The 18,351-nt window shown below is 38.9% G+C and overlaps 1 protein-coding gene across 1 annotated transcript; it reads left to right on the top strand.

Moving 5' to 3' along the window:
- The first annotated feature begins 1,522 nt into the window (after positions 1-1,522).
- On the top strand, positions 1,523-17,096 carry plg (plasminogen). Its single transcript, XM_046835662.1, has 20 exons — positions 1,523-1,610; positions 1,825-1,854; positions 2,869-2,992; positions 4,215-4,321; positions 5,684-5,798; positions 5,886-6,025; positions 6,790-6,910; positions 7,712-7,830; positions 7,921-8,083; positions 8,999-9,123; positions 9,255-9,411; positions 10,065-10,255; positions 11,284-11,429; positions 12,519-12,612; positions 12,705-12,825; positions 12,906-12,980; positions 13,067-13,207; positions 15,485-15,591; positions 15,679-15,824; positions 16,766-17,096. Exons 1-20 carry the CDS (start codon positions 1,562-1,564, stop codon positions 16,925-16,927), a joined length of 2,433 nt encoding a protein of 810 aa, XP_046691618.1. The 5' UTR covers positions 1,523-1,561; the 3' UTR covers positions 16,928-17,096.
- Positions 17,097-18,351: the final 1,255 nt, after the last annotated feature.

Here is an 18,351-nt window from a genome sequence, read left to right as displayed (position 1 = left end):
AACAGATTCACTCAGATAAAGCATTTATAGGGTTGTATAAAAGGGTTGTATTTATTGCCTATAAGTTTGTTCCTCATAATTGTTTATCCCTGATGAGTGAGCCAGTGGAGACTGTGGCAAGAAAAAACCTTGAGAGGAACCAGACTCAAAACGAAACCCATCTTAATTCAGGTGGCATCAAATGCCCATTTATTGCAGTTCCATTGTTGAGGTACGTTGTAATAGGTGATACTCATGCAACCTGTGGTCCTGAGCCATTGTTGTAGACTTTTAATTTTAATTACAGTCCAAATTCATCCTCAGAGTTCTTGAGTTGCTCAGTGGCTTCATGGATATTTTGCTGTAGATGAGGAACCATCCTTAGCCAAACCATCCATCCAGATGTAGGACGTTGGGATAAACTGGTCAGTGGAACCTCAGAGGCATGTTTAATATGTTGTGGCGAGTTCGAGTCTGGAGTTTCTTCCATCATTTATTCTTCTCTAAATGTTCTGCTTGATGTTGAACTGTGATCAGTAGATACACCAAACAGAAATCAAAACAAATTCAAAACAGAGCGCACGCGCGACCCTGACTGGTGACTCGCTGCGGGTTTGACCGGTTACGTTTTTATCCTCATAAGTAAAAAGGAACGACTGATTTCACAAAATGTAGTTGAGTTAAAATGTAATTAAAGTCTCCCCCAAATGAAAATACTTCAGTAAAGTACAGAAACGTGAAGCTACTTAAGTACAGTAACCAATTACATTTACTTTGTTTCTGTCCATCACTGAATTTAAGACAAAATGACATTTACATTATAACTGGTTATAAAAACATCTCATAGCAGGATTGATCCTGGATTCCTTTTAACTCCAATGAACCAGTGTACTGTAATTCATATACTTTATGATATGTTATTTTTGTTCATTAAGATCTTTTATGTCTGCATCATTTTTCTTAAACAGTAAACATTTTCGTCTCCACGTCTATTTGTACATCGCGTTCAGACTTGCGAAAACTTGGATGTTTGGTGAATTGAGTTTGGATAAAGGTTAGTGATTAACTTATTGATTTAAAACTCTGAGCTGGAATTGTAGGTTTTGATATAGATGCAGTATAAATAATTGTGACCTTCTCCTTTTCTCGTCTTTTTATTTTTTCGCCTAGCTTGCGTTTGGATTTGGGGCTAAACGCTTTGTTTGTATTTTTGTTTGTCACAATGATTTTATGTTTGCGAATACACCACATACAAGATGACATCGAATGATGAGATATAAAATACGATATAAAATATATCATAATTATTTATTTATAAATATATATAAAGTACAATATTGACATCCCAGAATGATTCCATGGGAAAATAAATCCGTGTCAATGGACGTTTATAGGATACAATTGTTTCAAAATGTGCAGCTGAATGATTGAACGTGGTCTTAAATGTAGGTCCAGTAAACACAACGTGAACTCTGTTCTATGTCCTTGTTGGGAAAATGATTGACCGATGATTATTTGTCTTATTGACATTCGAGACAAAAAAAAAACCTGCTCCAAAATCAGTGTGTGTTAGTAATACAGCATGGACGTCCACCAAGCAGCTTTACTCCTCTGTCTATTCCTTTATGCAGGTGAGACTATGGATTAAAAGTATGTTAATAATAATTACAAAATAATGATATGTATTATCTGCTTGCTTCAGGATGCATACTGTTGGTATTGGGTAATGTGTAGCAACGAGTGCCTTATTTTTTAAATTTATTTTAGAAAATGTGTAGATTTTATCAATATAATCTTTTACATTCGCTTTGGATCTCTGAACAATGTCATCTCTCTCTTCGACAGGTGCCGTTAAAGGTCAGGCCGAGAGCACAGGTATGATTATTCCTACCAAATCTATGTTATCTATGTTACATAATTCCAAAAACTTCCAATAGACCGTAAATAGATTATAAAATTATTGTTTCTTAAAGCTGAAGAACACGTTTCTTGATATTGGCGCTTAACCCAATCAGCTTCATTCCTGCATCTACTCAGAGATAAACCAATTTCTACCATGACCCATCCACAATTATTACACTTAGTGTTTAAAAAAGATAAAATAAGATTAGGCGCAGGACAGAAATGTCTCTGAGCTTCATTTGTCCATGTTCAGTAAAGCCTCAAAATACTGTTTTTGACTGGCAAGAGTGGATATGCTTTTTATTTTATGTATTTATTAATTTTGTATTTTAAGTTATCCTAGAAATCCACCTCAATGTTTGACATGCTGTGTGTATTGATGCTTTTCTGCTCACCATGTTTATAAAAAGTTGTTGACATTACTGTTGCCTTACTGTCAGTGTATATTGCTCTGTCACTAGCCAGTCCCAGTTGTAACTTGCTCAGTGGATGTTTTTTGTTTTTTGCACCAGCTCTACTGAAAATCTCAAGCGATCCGTGGATAATTAACGCAGTCACATACATAGTTTTCCATTCTCATGTTTGATAAAAGGATTAAGTAAAACTCGACCTGGAGCTCAATAATTTTGTACACGATTGTCTGAGTGCAATTCTTTATCTTTTTATAAAGTTGTGGCCTGCACCTATGTAATCAATTTAGAATAAACTTATAAAAAACATTTATAGCAACCAGCAGTGAAAAGAAAATTTGTAATATGTCTTTACAAAGATAGATAGACAGATAGATAGACAGATAGATAGATAGATAGATAGATAGATAGATAGATAGATAGATAGATTAGACAGATAGATAGATAGATAGATAGATAGATAGATAGATAGATAGATAGATAGATAGATAGATAGATAGATAGATAGATAGATAGATAGATAGATAGATATCGGCCGTGTTATGTCTTATGTGTTTTGGTTTGTATGTGTTGACAGTGTTAGATGAGTACACTAAAACTGACGGCGCTTGGATTATCTCGTTGCAAAAAGGTCAATACTATGCAACTTCAGCAGAACTATGTGCACTGAAGTGCAATGCAGAAACACTCTTCACATGCAGGTAAAACTCTGTAACATACTGTGACAAACTGTAACAATGTAATAGACCATAACACACTGTAAAACTCTGTGACACACTGTAGCAATGTCACACACGGTTATCATACTACGGCACACTGTGACAAACACACTGAAACAAACTGTGACACAACGTAATATACTGACACGTTGTGACACACCATAACATACTGTAACACACTGTGACAGACACACTGTAACACACCTTAACATAGTGTAACACATTCTGACACACCATAACATACTGTAACATACTGTAACACACTAACATTAATACACCATAACATAGTGTAACACATTGTGACACACCACAACATACTGTAACACACTGTGACAGACACACTGTAACACACCTTAACATAGTGTAACACATTGTGACACACCACAACAGACTGTAACACACTGTGGCAGACACACTGTAACACACCTTAACATGGTGTAACACATTGTGACACACCACAACATACTGTAACACACTGTAACAGACACACTGTAACAGACCTTAACATAGTGTAACACATTGTGACACACCACAACATACTGTAACACACTGTGACAGACACATTGTAACACATCTTAACATAGTGTAACACATTCTGACACACAATAACATACGGTAACACACTGTGACAGACACACTGTAACACACCTTAACATAGTGTAACACATTCTGACACACAATAACATACTGTAACACACTGTGACAGACACACTGTAACACACCTTAACATAGTGTAACACATTCTGACGCACCATAACATACTGTAACACACTGTGACAGACACACTGCAACACACCTTAACATAGTGTAACACATTCTGACACACAATGACATACTGTAACACACTGTGACAGACACACTGTAACACACCTTAACATAGTGTAACACATTCTGACACACCATAACATACTGTAACACACTGTGACAGACACCGTAACATAGTGTAACACACTGTAGCACACAGTAACACCATCACACACTGTTACACACTATAATTTACTGTAACACTTTGTAACAGACTGTAAGACTCAGTGACACATTAAACACTGACACATTGCGACAGACTGTGACATTATAACACACTGTAAGACATTGCAACACAATGTAACATGCTGTAACACACTAACCTGCTGAACCTTCTAATTTAATTGCACAGTCTACAGTAGTTGATCATTTTATTTGTTCTGATTTCTCTTTTTTTCAGGTCTTTTTTATTCATTGAAAAGGATCAGGATTGCATTACAATACCAGCTAACTCAAAGATCGAGAAGGTGTTTCGGAGAACAAGCTCGGCTCTGTATGAGAAAAAAGGTAAATGTGTTTAAAGATTTTTGTTATAATTATTAATTGTAATTATTGTTTTTATTTTATTTTATTCTATTTAAATGTTTATTTAGATATCAGCACTAAGCACAACATTTTCTTTTAAGTCTTGTTCAAATATGCATCAGGATGTTTTTTTTTATATTTTATATAAAAGAATAAATATTATGTCTAAAAATATTTTAGACAGTCTTCACTTTCACTTATTTGAATAATGAACAAAAAGAATTAAATCTAGAATTAAATCTAGAATTCTTTTTCATTGAACTTTTCAAGCTGAAGTACATTTAAATGCAAACAGTTATTGGTATTTATCAAAAACTGATTTGATGATGATGATTCTCGATTCTGATTGGTCAGAAGCTGTTAATTACTTTTCTATAACAGTAGCTCTGACATCATCACAGCTGCACTAATAAAAGCTGCTTTGTACTAATGCGCTTGTAATAATACGTTGTTTTTAATATAGTAACGGCTCATGCAAAGTGGGTTGATTGCATGCAGTCATTAAAAGTTTAAGTAGAATATATAGAGGAAGACTCTGATGTCAACGGTTTGTAACAGGCAAAGGTATAGATGGAAACTCATTCAGGGTGGGGAAGCTTTTATAATGTATTTTTTTAGCAGTTCATTTCTCCAAAAATTCAGCTGAAATACTTTGCAGTGCCACTTGTAAAACTTACCAAAGATATTCAAAAGGTTTCTTTCTTGTGATCCAGTTCGTCCCAGAGCAGTTGAATAGGATTTATGTGCGGTGACTGAGCAGGTCATTCCATGATAGACATCACTCCAGATGACTGTTTGCTCTCTAAATAACACATTCAGAGCCAGGAATTTATAGTATGGTGAAGTCGGTTACAATAAGCTGCAGTCCAGATGGAACTGCATGGTGTTGAGGTGTGAAATGGTTGCCATGTTGGTTCAGGATCCTTTCACCTGGAAAAAGTCTCCAACCTTCTCTGCTCCAAACAACACCAAACCCTTAAGCTTCCACCTCCATGTTTGACAGTGAGGCAATCTGATAACTTCTCTCCTGTTCAACATCTTACACAAGTTGGACTCATGTGTCTACAGAACTTTCTTCCATTCATACCCTGTCCAATTACAGACAGACAGACAGACAGACAGACAGACAGACAGACAGACAGACAGACAGACAGACAGACAGACAGACAGACAGATAGATAGATAGATAGATAGATAGATAGATAGATAGATAGATATAATACCTTACTTAATTAATAAAATAAAGTTGCTGTCTATGTTTAAAAGATTCCCAATTCCATTTTTTCTTCTAGATTTTATATCTGAAAATCAAAATGCATTTTTAATTATATTTCATCCATCCAGATTATTTACTGGAGTGTGTAAGAGGCATCGGGAGCGATTACAGAGGAACAAGGACTAAAACAAAATCAGGAACATTGTGTCAGCGATGGGATAGTACTTTCCCCCACGTTCCAACGTACGCCTTATACAAATCATCATGTTTATACAGTAAGAGTTCACAGCTTATGCTTTGGTAAGATACTGTTCTGCGTTTTCCTCACAGTCACACGAAGATAAAGCACCCAAAAGCTGACCTGGAGTCTAACTACTGTCGAAACCCTGAGGGAGACAGCAACGGCCCCTGGTGCTACACTGTGGATGTGAATAAGAGATGGGAGCACTGTGACATCCCCAGCTGCAGCGGTATGACTTACATTTCACCCGCAAGTGCAGATGTTTCAAACGAGGGGTTGGGATTCTTACGCAGGATGACACAATTCCAAAAAAAATCAGAGCTTTTATACCAGTCAGTCATATGCATCGTAATTGAGACAGGGCCAAGCAGTATATATAAACAGAATCAGTAGTATAAATCTGAAAGATAACTCACTGACTGCACCCCCATGCCTCCTCACCTCACCTACATCAGTACCTGACTAACACCCTTGTGTCTGAAGGAACACAAATCTCCATAAAAATCAAGTGGAACGTCTTCCCAGAAAAATGGAGGGTATTATAACAGGAAGTGAGGACTAAATGTCAAATGGGATGGTGATGTGTCCACAAACATCTGCCCATACAGTATATATAGAAACGACAACCAAGGAAGTTTGAAACTCAGAAGAGCCCTCTAGTGGCTTGAGGGTGAATTGACTGAATGTAGTAACATGGCTGCAGTGTAGGAAAAATCAATTAGGATTGTTCTTACCCTTTAGTTTAAACCCTTTGTTTTAAATAATAAAAAAAATACAAAATTATGAGTAATAAAAAAAATCTGCATTTATTTTTCTTTATACATGTTCTTAATTTTTTTTACACTTGATTTAATTTAAACCTAATATACCTCAAATGTCATTCTAGCATATATATATATATATATATATATATATATATATATATATATATATATATATATATATATATATATATATATATATATAAAATTCTGAATAATTGTATGTTTACAGAGGAATGCATGTACTGTAGTGGGGAAAACTACAGAGGGAAGATCTCCAACACTGTACTAGGATACACTTGTCAACGCTGGGACTCCCAGAAACCCAATAACCATGGATACATTCCCTCAGTGTGAGACTTCTATATTCTCTGAACACTTTGGGGGGTTTGTGAGAATGTGAGATTTTTTCATTCTGTTTGTATCTTCATGATGTGAATAAATTACTTGCTCATAGGTCGTGTCTTCCCGTCGTGTCTTAGTTATGTTATAGTCAAACGTACATTACAATGTTAAGTAGCTAAAATGATTCTTTGTGGCAAAAGTGTCTTCAATTTTAGCATTCATTGAAATCAACAAAAATAAACAAGCTTATTATCAGTACTAGAAAATCATAAAGCTTGTAAATAAAGAAAGGAATATTTCAATTCGTTTAACTCAAATCAATTTTTAGTGTTTTGAAAATAAACATTGTCCCAAAGCGGTTTTACAGAAAGAAATATTTTACAAATATACACTTTAGCATCATAACTTAGACCCTATAAGTTGCAATGACAAGGAAAAACTCCCTGAGAAGGTAAGGAAGAAACCTTGAGAGGAACCAGACACATCCATATCTGGATTCATTATGGTACTATTCATTATGGTTCCATCTTTGTTGAGGTGATCATACGTTCACTGATGGAACAGCAAAACTGATCAGTAAAATTGAGGCCCTAAGCCTTTGTAGCAGACCGTTTATATTAATTAAAGTCTAAATCCAACTTCATGCTTCTTGGGGTTCAACCCTGCACAGTAACCCCTTGGATATCTTCATGTGAAGACATATCTTGTATTTAACCATATTTGGATGGTAAGAAGTCAAAGTCTTTTTAAATGTGTAACATGTTCACATCATTTAGGTATTAAAAAGCTATTTGTGTGTGTTTGTGTAGTCTGCCTGACAAATACTTAGAGGAGAACTACTGCAGAAATCCAGATGGAGAACCCAGACCTTGGTGTTTCACCACAAATCCAGCCAAACGCTGGGATTACTGCTCCATCCCTCGCTGCAGTAAGCTCCATTACAAAATTACAATATCAAGTCGTCTGGATAGTTACTTTAAACTGTAGAAACCCGAAACATGCCTTTTTAACCCTGCAGCATCTCAGCCTCCGACCATCGCACCAGAGATGACCTGTGTTACAGGAGACGGAAGCTCTTACAGAGGGAACATTGCTGTAACCGTATCTGGGAAAACCTGCCAATCGTGGTCATCTCAGCTGCCTCATAAGCATTCAAAAACCCCAGATAACTACCCTTGCAAGTGAGGAACAATGTGTACATCCCTCTGACACCATAAAGATAAAAGGGCTTCATCTAATAATGCTCTTTTGTTTCCTTCATGGTCAATTAAGAGGAAAAGTAAATGCTTTTCTGAACTTTTGACCAGATTCCCAGGCAAAGATTTGAGAACTGACAGTTATGAGGTTCAGCCACTTTAAGAGAGCATCCATTTCATTCGTAGAACAAACAAAGAGCCTCCAAAAGTATTAGACCTCCAAAACTAATTGATTAGACATTTGGGAGTGAGATTTAAAAAAAAAAAATACACCAATCAGGCATAACATTATGACCACCTGTCTGATATTGTGTTGGCCCCTTAAACAGTTCTGATCCATATAGTATTAACAGCATAATCTTCTTCAGAAGTTTGAGCTACAGGAGCTCGTCTTTTGGATCGGACCACACGGACCAGCCTTCACTCCTCACATGTCTGTTGGATCGGACAACACGGACCAGCCTTTGCTCCTCACTGTTCCTTCCTTGGAGCAATTTTGATAGATACTGACCACTGCAGACCAGGAACATCCCACAAGAGCTGCAGTTTTGGAGATGCTCTGACCCAGTCGTCTAGACATAACAATTAGTTAAACTCGCTCTAAATCTTTCGTTTGCCTATTTTTCCTGCTTCTAAAACTTTGAGGACAAAATGTTCACCTGCTGCCTAATAAATAAATCCACTCACTAACAGGTGCCATGATGAAGAGATCATCAGTGTTCATCAATTCACTGCTCATGATGTTTTAATATCATAATGTTATGCCTGATCAGTGTGTTTAAGAAGAATTTCCTTCCATTACAGCACCTAGTACTTGATTCTGCATCATAATTATTGACCCATCCTAACATTTATAAATAGCACTATACTGTACATGGGCATATTCATTTGTTTCTGCAGAGATCTGGATAAGAACTACTGCAGAAACCCTGACAATGAGAGAAGTCCCTGGTGTTACACCACCGACTCAGAAACCCGCTGGGAGTACTGCAATGTACCAAGCTGTGGTGCGGAGCCTCGTCCAGGTCGGCCTGCAGTACAGCCAGGATTCACACCTTATTACTCATTCTACTGTGATATATTATACTCATTATACAATTATACATCATCATACAAAGGCACACAAGTTTTTGACCTCTATAAAATGTGTTTACAGAGGAGCCAATTATCGCTCCAGCCGAGGACTGTTACACAGGAAACGGCAGCTCGTACCGTGGAGTGATGTCCGAGACCATCAGTGGGAAGAAGTGCCAGTTCTGGACGTCTATGGAGCCTCATAAACATTCCAAAACACCACAGGCATTCCCCAATGGGTAAGGCTAAGGATACTGGAAACACATACGAACTGAACTTTATAGAAAACAAGCATCACTGCTATAAGGTTCTAATTTGACCCTTTAAGGGTTCCACCAATAGGACAAAATGTAAAGAAATTCAGAAATTGGTCATAAAAATGATCCGTATTTGTTTCCACTAGTTTCTGGGAAAAACTTGATCAGAACATTAGCATTTAGGAACTCCAGCCTAGAGTATGCATGTGATTTAAGGGGCGTGTCTTTGGCAGATATCTGTATCTGTTTGGACTACTAGCTTCAGTTTAGCCCTGAAAACAATAAATCATTGGTCAAAAAATGACCAAGACTAAGACCAAACACATTCCTGAGACCCTCCTGTGCCACCAAGTGTTTGATGAAAAGCTAGAAGCAGGGAAATACACTTGTATGCAAAATATATGATATCTGGGCATACCAAATTTTTGAAAAAACTATATTAAGATTCTCATGATTTTAGTCATCAAAGATCAGCTAACCAGCTCCTAAATGGAACCAGGGTTGAAAGAACTTCAGTATCTACCTCTTTTTCCGACCAATGATTTGTTAAGGCATTTAAGTACTTAATACTTTGCCAATTTGGGCCCATTATTATTTATTTATGTTTGAATCTAAATTTCTCCTTCACTACGCAGCGACTTGAGAAGAAACATGTGCAGGAACCCTGATGGTGACAAGGCTCCATGGTGCTACACCACTGACCCTTCTGTGCGCTGGGAGTACTGTAAGATAGAGCGCTGTGATGATGCAGTTCTCCCCAATCCAACTCCGGTTGTGAATTCACCCTCGAGCCCTGTTCTAGAACTTCCTCCTTCAGAAGTTACAGGTCTGTCCTCATGAAACAATACAACTGAGCGCAAAAGTTTATTCTAACCCTTTTACTCTTGCAGATATCCTTCTATCACAAATCACTCCTGCTATCACTCTTCTCCACCCACTCCACTCTGCCTGCACTCTTTTTTTCACTTACCTAACACGATCTCCATTACTTTGCACTGTTGACCCCAGGTACCTGAACTCTTCCACCTTTTCTACCTCTTCTCCCTGCAACCGCACCACTCCACTGCCCTCCCTCTCATTCACACACATGTACTCATCCTACTGATTTTTATTCCCCTTCTCTCCAACGTGTACCTCCACCACTCCAGGCTCTTCTTCACCTGCTCCATACTCTCAACACAAATCACAATATCATCTGCAAACATTATAGTCCAGGGAGACTACTGTCTGACCTCGTCCGTCAACCTGTCCATCACCACTGCAAACAGGAAAGGGCTCAGAGCTGATCCTTGATGCAGTCCAACCTTCACCTTGAACCAGTCTGTCGTTCCTACTGCACACTTCACTGCTGTCACACTGTCCTCATACATGTCCTGCACCACCCTCACATATTTCCCTGCCACACCTGACTTCCTCATACAATACCACAACTCCTCTCTCCACCCTGTCGTACGCTTTCTCTAAAGCCACAAATACACAATGCAACTCCTTCTGACCTTCTCTATACTCAACATTCTCAAAGCAAATAATGCATCTGTGATGCTCTTCCTCGTCATGAAACCATACTGTTGCTCACAGATGGTCACCTCTTTTCTCAGCCTGGCTTCCACTACTCTTTCCTGTAACTTCATGGTGTGACTGATCAACAATTCCCCTGTAGTTACTGATCATTATTCTACAATAAAATTTAAATATTTATTTAAAAATAAAATTTAACCACGGGTGCACAAACTTTTGCCCTCAATAGAAGCATTATTATTCGCTCATTCACCATATTATACATTTTGGGATGATCAATTTCCTTTGATTTCTAATAATTTTTGTGCTTTTTTTAAATACAAAAACCAAAAAAAGATTGCAAGAAAGGCAACGGAGAAGATTATCGAGGTTCGGTATCGAGGACCATAACAGGAGTGACCTGCCAAGCGTGGAGTGCCAGTAGCCCCCATACTACCAACTTTAACCCTTCAACACACCCGAACAAAGGCCTGGAGTCTAATGTAGGTCATAAAGCTTGACCCGGTGCCATGAATTTATTAGTAATTATTTACTCATTATAACTGTATCACAGTACATATTAGGAACACACCAATAGATTTATACCTGATACCAGAAACCAGTGTCCGTATCAGTGGGTTCCCTTTTAAGTCTGGTTCCTCCTCTTAAGGTTCCTTTCTTCATCTTCATAAACTCATAGGGGATAAACATACACGGGCTGATTTCTACATTTAGACATTTAGAAATTAAATTTTCTGTATGTATTCTGTAAAAAGCAATTATTCTTTATCAATGATACTACAATAAGGCTAATGTTCCTAAGGTTGTTACCCCAACATACTTACATAACACTGTAGCTTCAGTATGAATACCTATGCCAAATGCATGACACTGTAACATCATTATGTACACCTATGCCAATGCCAAGACAGTGTAATTTCAATATGAATACCTTTGTCAGTTTCATTACACTGTTATATCAGTATGAATACTTATGCCAGTGTCATGTCAATGTAATCCTAGTGTCATGACAATGTAACATCAGTATGTCTACCTATGTCAGTCATGTCATTATGAATACCTATGGCAAAGTCATGACAATGTCACTTCAGTATAAATACCTATTAAATTGTCATGTCATTATGAATACCTATGCAAATGTCATGACACTACGGCATTAAAATGAATACCTATGTCAGTGTCATGTCAATGTAATGCTAGTGTCATGACAATGTAACATCAGTATGTCTACCTATGTCAGAGTCATGTCATTATGAATACCTATGCCAATGTCATGACACTACAGCATCAGTATGTCTACCTATGTCAGAGTCATGTCATTATGAATACCTATAAAAATGTCATGTCATTATGAATACCTATGCCAAAGTCATGATAATGTCACTTCAGTATGAATACCTATGCCAATGTCATGTCAGTATGAATACCTATGCCAATGTCATGACACTTCAGCATCAGTATGAATACCCATGTCAGTGTCAGGACATTGTAATGTCATTACAAACACATATGTCATTGATCGGTTGAACACTATCATCAGTATTTGAGTTTCCTGTTATTTTAATATCTAGAATTGCAGAAATCCTGATGGTGATGTGAACGGTCCTTGGTGTTACACTACAGATCGGAGTAAGAAGTGGGACTACTGTCAGATTCCAGACTGTGGTATGAACCGTCTTTAATCTTCCCTGATTTCCTGCTGTCATGTTTCTGGTATAGCAGAGGTTTTATATGTGAATGACACGCGTTCTGAACAGAAAGAGATGTGGCAAAATGTGGACAGCCAGCAGTTAAACCAAGGCGCTGCTTTGGCCGGATCGTTGGTGGATGCGTCTCTAAACCTCACTCTTGGCCTTGGCAGATCAGCCTAAGAACCAAGTAGGACTCTCTAAACATTGTACAGTGGTTATCTACTACATCTGTGTTTGCGCTGTGATGAACATGACTGTGTGTTTCAGCACCGGCCTACACTTCTGTGGAGGAACTTTAATCGCTGATCAGTGGGTCCTTACAGCAGCTCACTGCCTCGAGCGGTGAGTTTCTCTGATGTTTCAACAGAAATTGAGTCTCTTCCACAACATTTTGTTTTAATAGTGGCATATTTACATTTATTCTACAGATCTACCAGACCATCCGCCTACAAAGTGTACATGGGAATCCATTCAGAACGAGCAACCGAGTCATCCAAACAGATCCGAAACCTGGAAAAGATAGTAAAGGGACCAACAGGAACTGATATCGCTTTACTCAAGCTGGAAGAGTGAGGAATTTCTCTGCACTATTAGATCAGTTATAACTATTTCTAGACCCTTTATATAAATATGTGGTGACCACTTTATCAGCACCCTATCAGAAAAATGAGAAATAATTATCCAGGAGAAAAAATACTATGTTCTTAAATATCTATCTTTTAAAAACTTTCAGAACATTTCTGAATATTCTGTCTCTCAGAAATTTCTTTTTGTCTTCGGAAATCCCTTTAACCACATCCTGATTCCCAGGAAAATAATATTTATTGTTTGTTTCCTTTCTGGCATCAACAAACAGTGGACAACCAGTCTGTCTGTCAACATACCTGTCTGTCTATTAATCGGGTCTATTGATCTGTCTGCTTGTTAGTCAAAATTGTCTTCTGTTAAACTGTTGTTCTGTTAGTCTGTCTGTAATTTTGTCTCCTGTTGCATGTTTGTTTGTCTGCCTGTCAAACTGTTTGTCTACATGCCTGTGTATCAATCAGTCTGTCTGTCTGTCAATCTGTCCAAATGTCTGTTTAGTTGTCTTCACATCAGCTTGTCAGCTACTCTGTCTGCTGGTTAGTCTGTCTGTCTATCTGTCCATTTGTTTCTCTGTTAACTATCTGTCTCGCAGTCTGTTTGACAAGCTATCTATCTGTCTGCTGTTTAGTCTGTCTACATGTCCATTTATCTGTCTGAATGTCAATCTGTCTGTGAATCTGTCTTTCTGTCACCTATCTGATTGCCTATCTGTCTTCTGTGTACATGTCTGTCGAGCTCTCAGTCTATCTTAATCTATCTGTCTATCCGCCTGTCTTCTGCCTACCTGTCCACTAAAAAAAGATCCCCATCCCTCAAATGCATGTCATTCTTTTTGGCTCATCTTCATGAAGGGTGCCAATAATTTTAGAGAGAACCTGAGGTTCTATAGTTTCTAAGAGTTTTTTTTTTCTCATTTCAGCAAAGCTGTAATAAATGAAAAAGTGTCCACTGTGTGTTTGCCTGAGAAGGACTACATCGTGCCCAGTGGGACAGAATGCTACGTTACAGGCTGGGAGAGACCCAGGGTACGGAACGAACACACACACACACACACACACACACACACAATAAATAGTATTTGATCTCCTATCGTGTTGTGTTTAACAGGAACTGGTGGAGACGGTATTCTGAAGGAGACCGCTTCCCAGTCATCGAAAATAAAGTGTGCAACCGCCCGGCTTATCTGAACAATCGAGTAAAAGACCATGAGATGTGTGCAGGAAACATCGAGGGAGGAACTGACAGCTGTCAGGTAACAACCAACGCTCACCAAAAGCTTTTCTGAACCAACCGATTACTCAATTATACCATTTAAAAGTACCACAGTTTACTGTATTCACACAGAATATACTGCATTTTACTTCAGTTATTTTAGGCCAATATTTCCATAATATGATCCAACACACACAGACTCTCTCTCACACACTTACATTTCACACAGTCTTTCTGTATGTCTGTGTGCCAATCTGTCTTTTTGCCTGCCTGTCAACGTATCTGTCTGTCTGTATGTCAGTTAATCTGTCAGTCTCCTGTCTGTCAGTCTCCCTGCCAGTCAGTCTCCCTGTCAGTCAGTCAGTCTCCCTGTCAGTCAGTCAGTCAGTCAGTCTCCCTGTCTGTCAGTCTCCCTGTCAGTCAGTTAGTCAGTCTCCCTGTCTGTCAGTCAGTCAGTCAGTCTCCCTGTCTGTCAGTCTCCCTGTCTGTCAGTCTCCTGACTACCTACCTACCTACCTACCTACCTACCTACCTACCTATCCAGCCTCCGTCCGTCCGTCCGTGTCAATCTGTCTGCATGTCCGTGTCAATCTGTCTGCATGTCCGTGTCAATCTGTCTGCATGTCAGTCTGTCAGTCAGTCTGCATGCCTATCTGTCAATCTGCCTTTTAGTCTGTCTGTCTATCTGTCCATTTGTTTCTCTGTTAACTATCTGTCTCGCAGTCTGTTTGACAAGCTATCTATCTGTCTGCTGTTTAGTCTGTCTACATGTCCATTTATCTGTCTGAATGTCAATCTGTCTGTGAATCTGTCTTTCTGTCACCTATCTGATTGCCTATCTGTCTTCTGTGTACATGTCTGTCGAGCTCTCAGTCTATCTTAATCTATCTGTCTATCCGCCTGTCTTCTGCCTACCTGTCCACTAAAAAAAGATCCCCATCCCTCAAATGCATGTCATTCTTTTGGCTCATCTTCATGAAGGGTGCCAATAATTTTAGAGAGAACCTGAGGTTCTATAGTTTCTAAGAGTTTTTTTTTTCTCATTTCAGCAAAGCTGTAATAAATGAAAAAGTGTCCACTGTGTGTTTGCCTGAGAAGGACTACATCGTGCCCAGTGGGACAGAATGCTACGTTACAGGCTGGGGAGAGACCCAGGGTACGGAACGAACACACACACACACACACACACACACACACACACAATAAATAGTATTTGATCTCCCTATCGTGTTGTGTTTAACAGGAACTGGTGGAGACGGTATTCTGAAGGAGACCGGCTTCCCAGTCATCGAAAATAAAGTGTGCAACCGCCCGGCTTATCTGAACAATCGAGTAAAAGACCATGAGATGTGTGCAGGAAACATCGAGGGAGGAACTGACAGCTGTCAGGTAACAACCAACGCTCACCAAAAGCTTTTCTGAACCAACCGATTACTCAATTATACCATTTAAAAAGTACCACAGTTTACTGTATTCACACAGAATATACTGCATTTTACTTCAGTTATTTTAGGCCAATATTTCCATAATATGATCCAACACACACAGACTCTCTCTCACACATTTACATTTCACACAGTCTTTCTTTATGTCTGTGTGCCAATCTGTCTTTTTGCCTGCCTGTCAACGTATCTGTCTGTCTGTATGTCAGTTAATCTGTCAGTCTCCCTGTCTGTCAGTCTCCCTGTCAGTCAGTCTCCCTGTCAGTCAGTCAGTCAGTCAGTCTCCCTGTCTGTCAGTCTCCCTGTCTGTCAGTCTCCCTGTCAGTCAGTCAGTCAGTCTCCCTGTCTGTCAGTCAGTCAGTCAGTCTCCCTGTCTGTCAGTCTCCCTGTCTGTCAGTCTCCCTGTCAGTCAGTCAGTCAGTCTCCCTGACTACCTACCTACCTACCTACCTACCTACCTACCTATCCAGCCTCCGTCCGTCCGTCCGTGTCAATCTGTCTGCATGTCCGTGTCAATCTGTCTGCATGTCAGTCTGTCAGTCAGTCTGCATGCCTATCTGTCAATCTGCCTTTTTGTCTGCCTGTCGATCATGTTTTGTGTGTCTGTCTGCATGTCAGTCTGTTTGTCAACTTGTCTGTCTGTCTACCTGTCGAACATGTTTTGTCTGTCTGCTTGTTGAACTGTATGTCTGTCTGGTTGCCTGATAATCTGTCCGTGAGCTTGCCTCCATGTCTGCATGCTTATCAGTCAATTTACCTTTCTGTCTGACTGTCAATATGTTTGTCTGTCTGCCTGTCAGTCTGTCTGCATGCCTGTCTGTCTATCTGCACATTAATAAAGCACTTTCCCCGGCTCAAACACACTGACTCTCTTTCTCTCTCTCTCAGGGCGACAGTGGAGGTCCTCTGGTCTGCTTTGCCCAGAACTCCTTCATTCTTCAGGGAGTGACATCATGGGGTCTCGGCTGTGCCAATGCTATGAAGCCTGGTGTGTACGCTCGTGTATCCAAGTTCATCGACTGGATCGAAAAAGAGACAAAGTCCATTTAACAACCTGCATCTGAGTCTGAAATGCAAATTATTACTGAAGAATTCTAAATCAACAGTTCGCTGTTTTTCCTAAACTCTTTTCAAATAAAATGTAATGCGTTAATTTCGCATTTAATGTTAACAGGTAGCACGTTACATACACATATTAAAGTGTATATTTAAGTGTAAATTTGGATTCTGGTGTCTTGATTTATACAACAGATATAAAAATTCTATATAGCAAAAGTGTTGGGACATCTGACTTTTCCAACCATATGTGGTTCTTCCCCAAACTGTGAAAGCACACAAGCTTAAAAAAAAGTCTTTGGATGTGGTAGCTAACATTTTCCCTTAATTTAAGACCCAAACCTGTTCCAGCTTGGCAATGCTCCTGTGCACAAAACCAACTCCATGAATATATGCTTTACATGGGTTGAAAGATCTCCTGGTATAGATGTCTTCAACCCTATTGAACACCTTTGGGATGAATGTGAGCACTGACTGGTGGGGCTTCCTCTCCTTACATACATCAGAACCTGAGTTTAACAACACCCTTATAGCTGAATGACTCTACACAAGCACACTTTAAAATCTAGTCAAACATCTTCCCAGAAGAGTCTTGGTTATTATAACAGCAAATGGGGACTAAATGTGGAAAATCAAAAAGTACATTGCAACCTTATGCTCAGGTGTCCACAAATATAAATTTGCAGATGTCTGTTTTCTCCAGAATAGATTCTTTGGACCAGAAACATCATAATGGAAAAGGCTTTGTATACCATATGTTTCGGACTATAAGCCTCTACTTTTTCCCCACGTTTTGAACCCTGTGGCTTAAACAACGAAGCGGCTTATTTATGAATATTTCCTGGGTTTTTCCCGGTTTTCAAAACTTCAAGCCAAAAAACTTAACCCCATAACATTAGAACGTACCTCACCTGTGTTCTGAGCTGCACGGCATCGGGAGAAAAAAAAGTTTTTTTGAAACGCACGACGATGCAAAACTTTTTTATTATTCTTGGCAACAGCGTTAAGGTTTAGTCGAAGAAACTTAGAAATGAGCATCAGAAAACAATAAGGACATATTCCTCGGTCTTACACACACGCAGTAATACCGGGAAAATGCAGTGCCAGGCTATTCTCAAAATACCGCTCTGCTCTTAAAGGAGCCACAACATATTTCACCTGTTACACCGTGTGTAACGTGTCTGTCGTTAAAGCCGGTGTAAAGTACATTAGTTTCAGTGTAGACTTATAGACAGGGGCTTATAGACAGGTGCGGCTTATTTATGCTTAAAATAAAAATATTTGTAAAATTCAGTGGGTGCAGCTTATATATAGGTGCACTTTATAGTCCAGAAATTACGGTACATAAAGATGGAAATCACATGACTCATAACTCTATTACCTTAGAATAATTCTTCTCAGGCATCAAAAAATAGACA

This window comes from Silurus meridionalis, chromosome 23 (assembly GCF_014805685.1).
Source record: "Silurus meridionalis isolate SWU-2019-XX chromosome 23, ASM1480568v1, whole genome shotgun sequence".
In the NCBI taxonomy this organism is placed as follows: Eukaryota; Metazoa; Chordata; class Actinopteri; order Siluriformes; family Siluridae; genus Silurus; species Silurus meridionalis.
The sequence above is the reverse complement of the archived record's forward strand: the minus strand, read 5'-3'. Positions and strand labels throughout refer to the sequence as shown.

Bases quoted from the DNA above. Each gene is read 5' to 3' on its own strand.
- plg (XM_046835662.1), top strand. From the start codon at position 1,562: ATGGACGTCCACCAAGCAGCTTTACTCCTCTGTCTATTCCTTTATGCA. The intron at 10,256-11,283 runs GTCTGTCCTCAT...AACCAAAAAAAG, and splicing joins TCCTCCTTCAGAAGTTACAG to ATTGCAAGAAAGGCAACGGA. The intron at 11,430-12,518 runs GTAGGTCATAAA...TTTAATATCTAG, and splicing joins ACAAAGGCCTGGAGTCTAAT to AATTGCAGAAATCCTGATGG.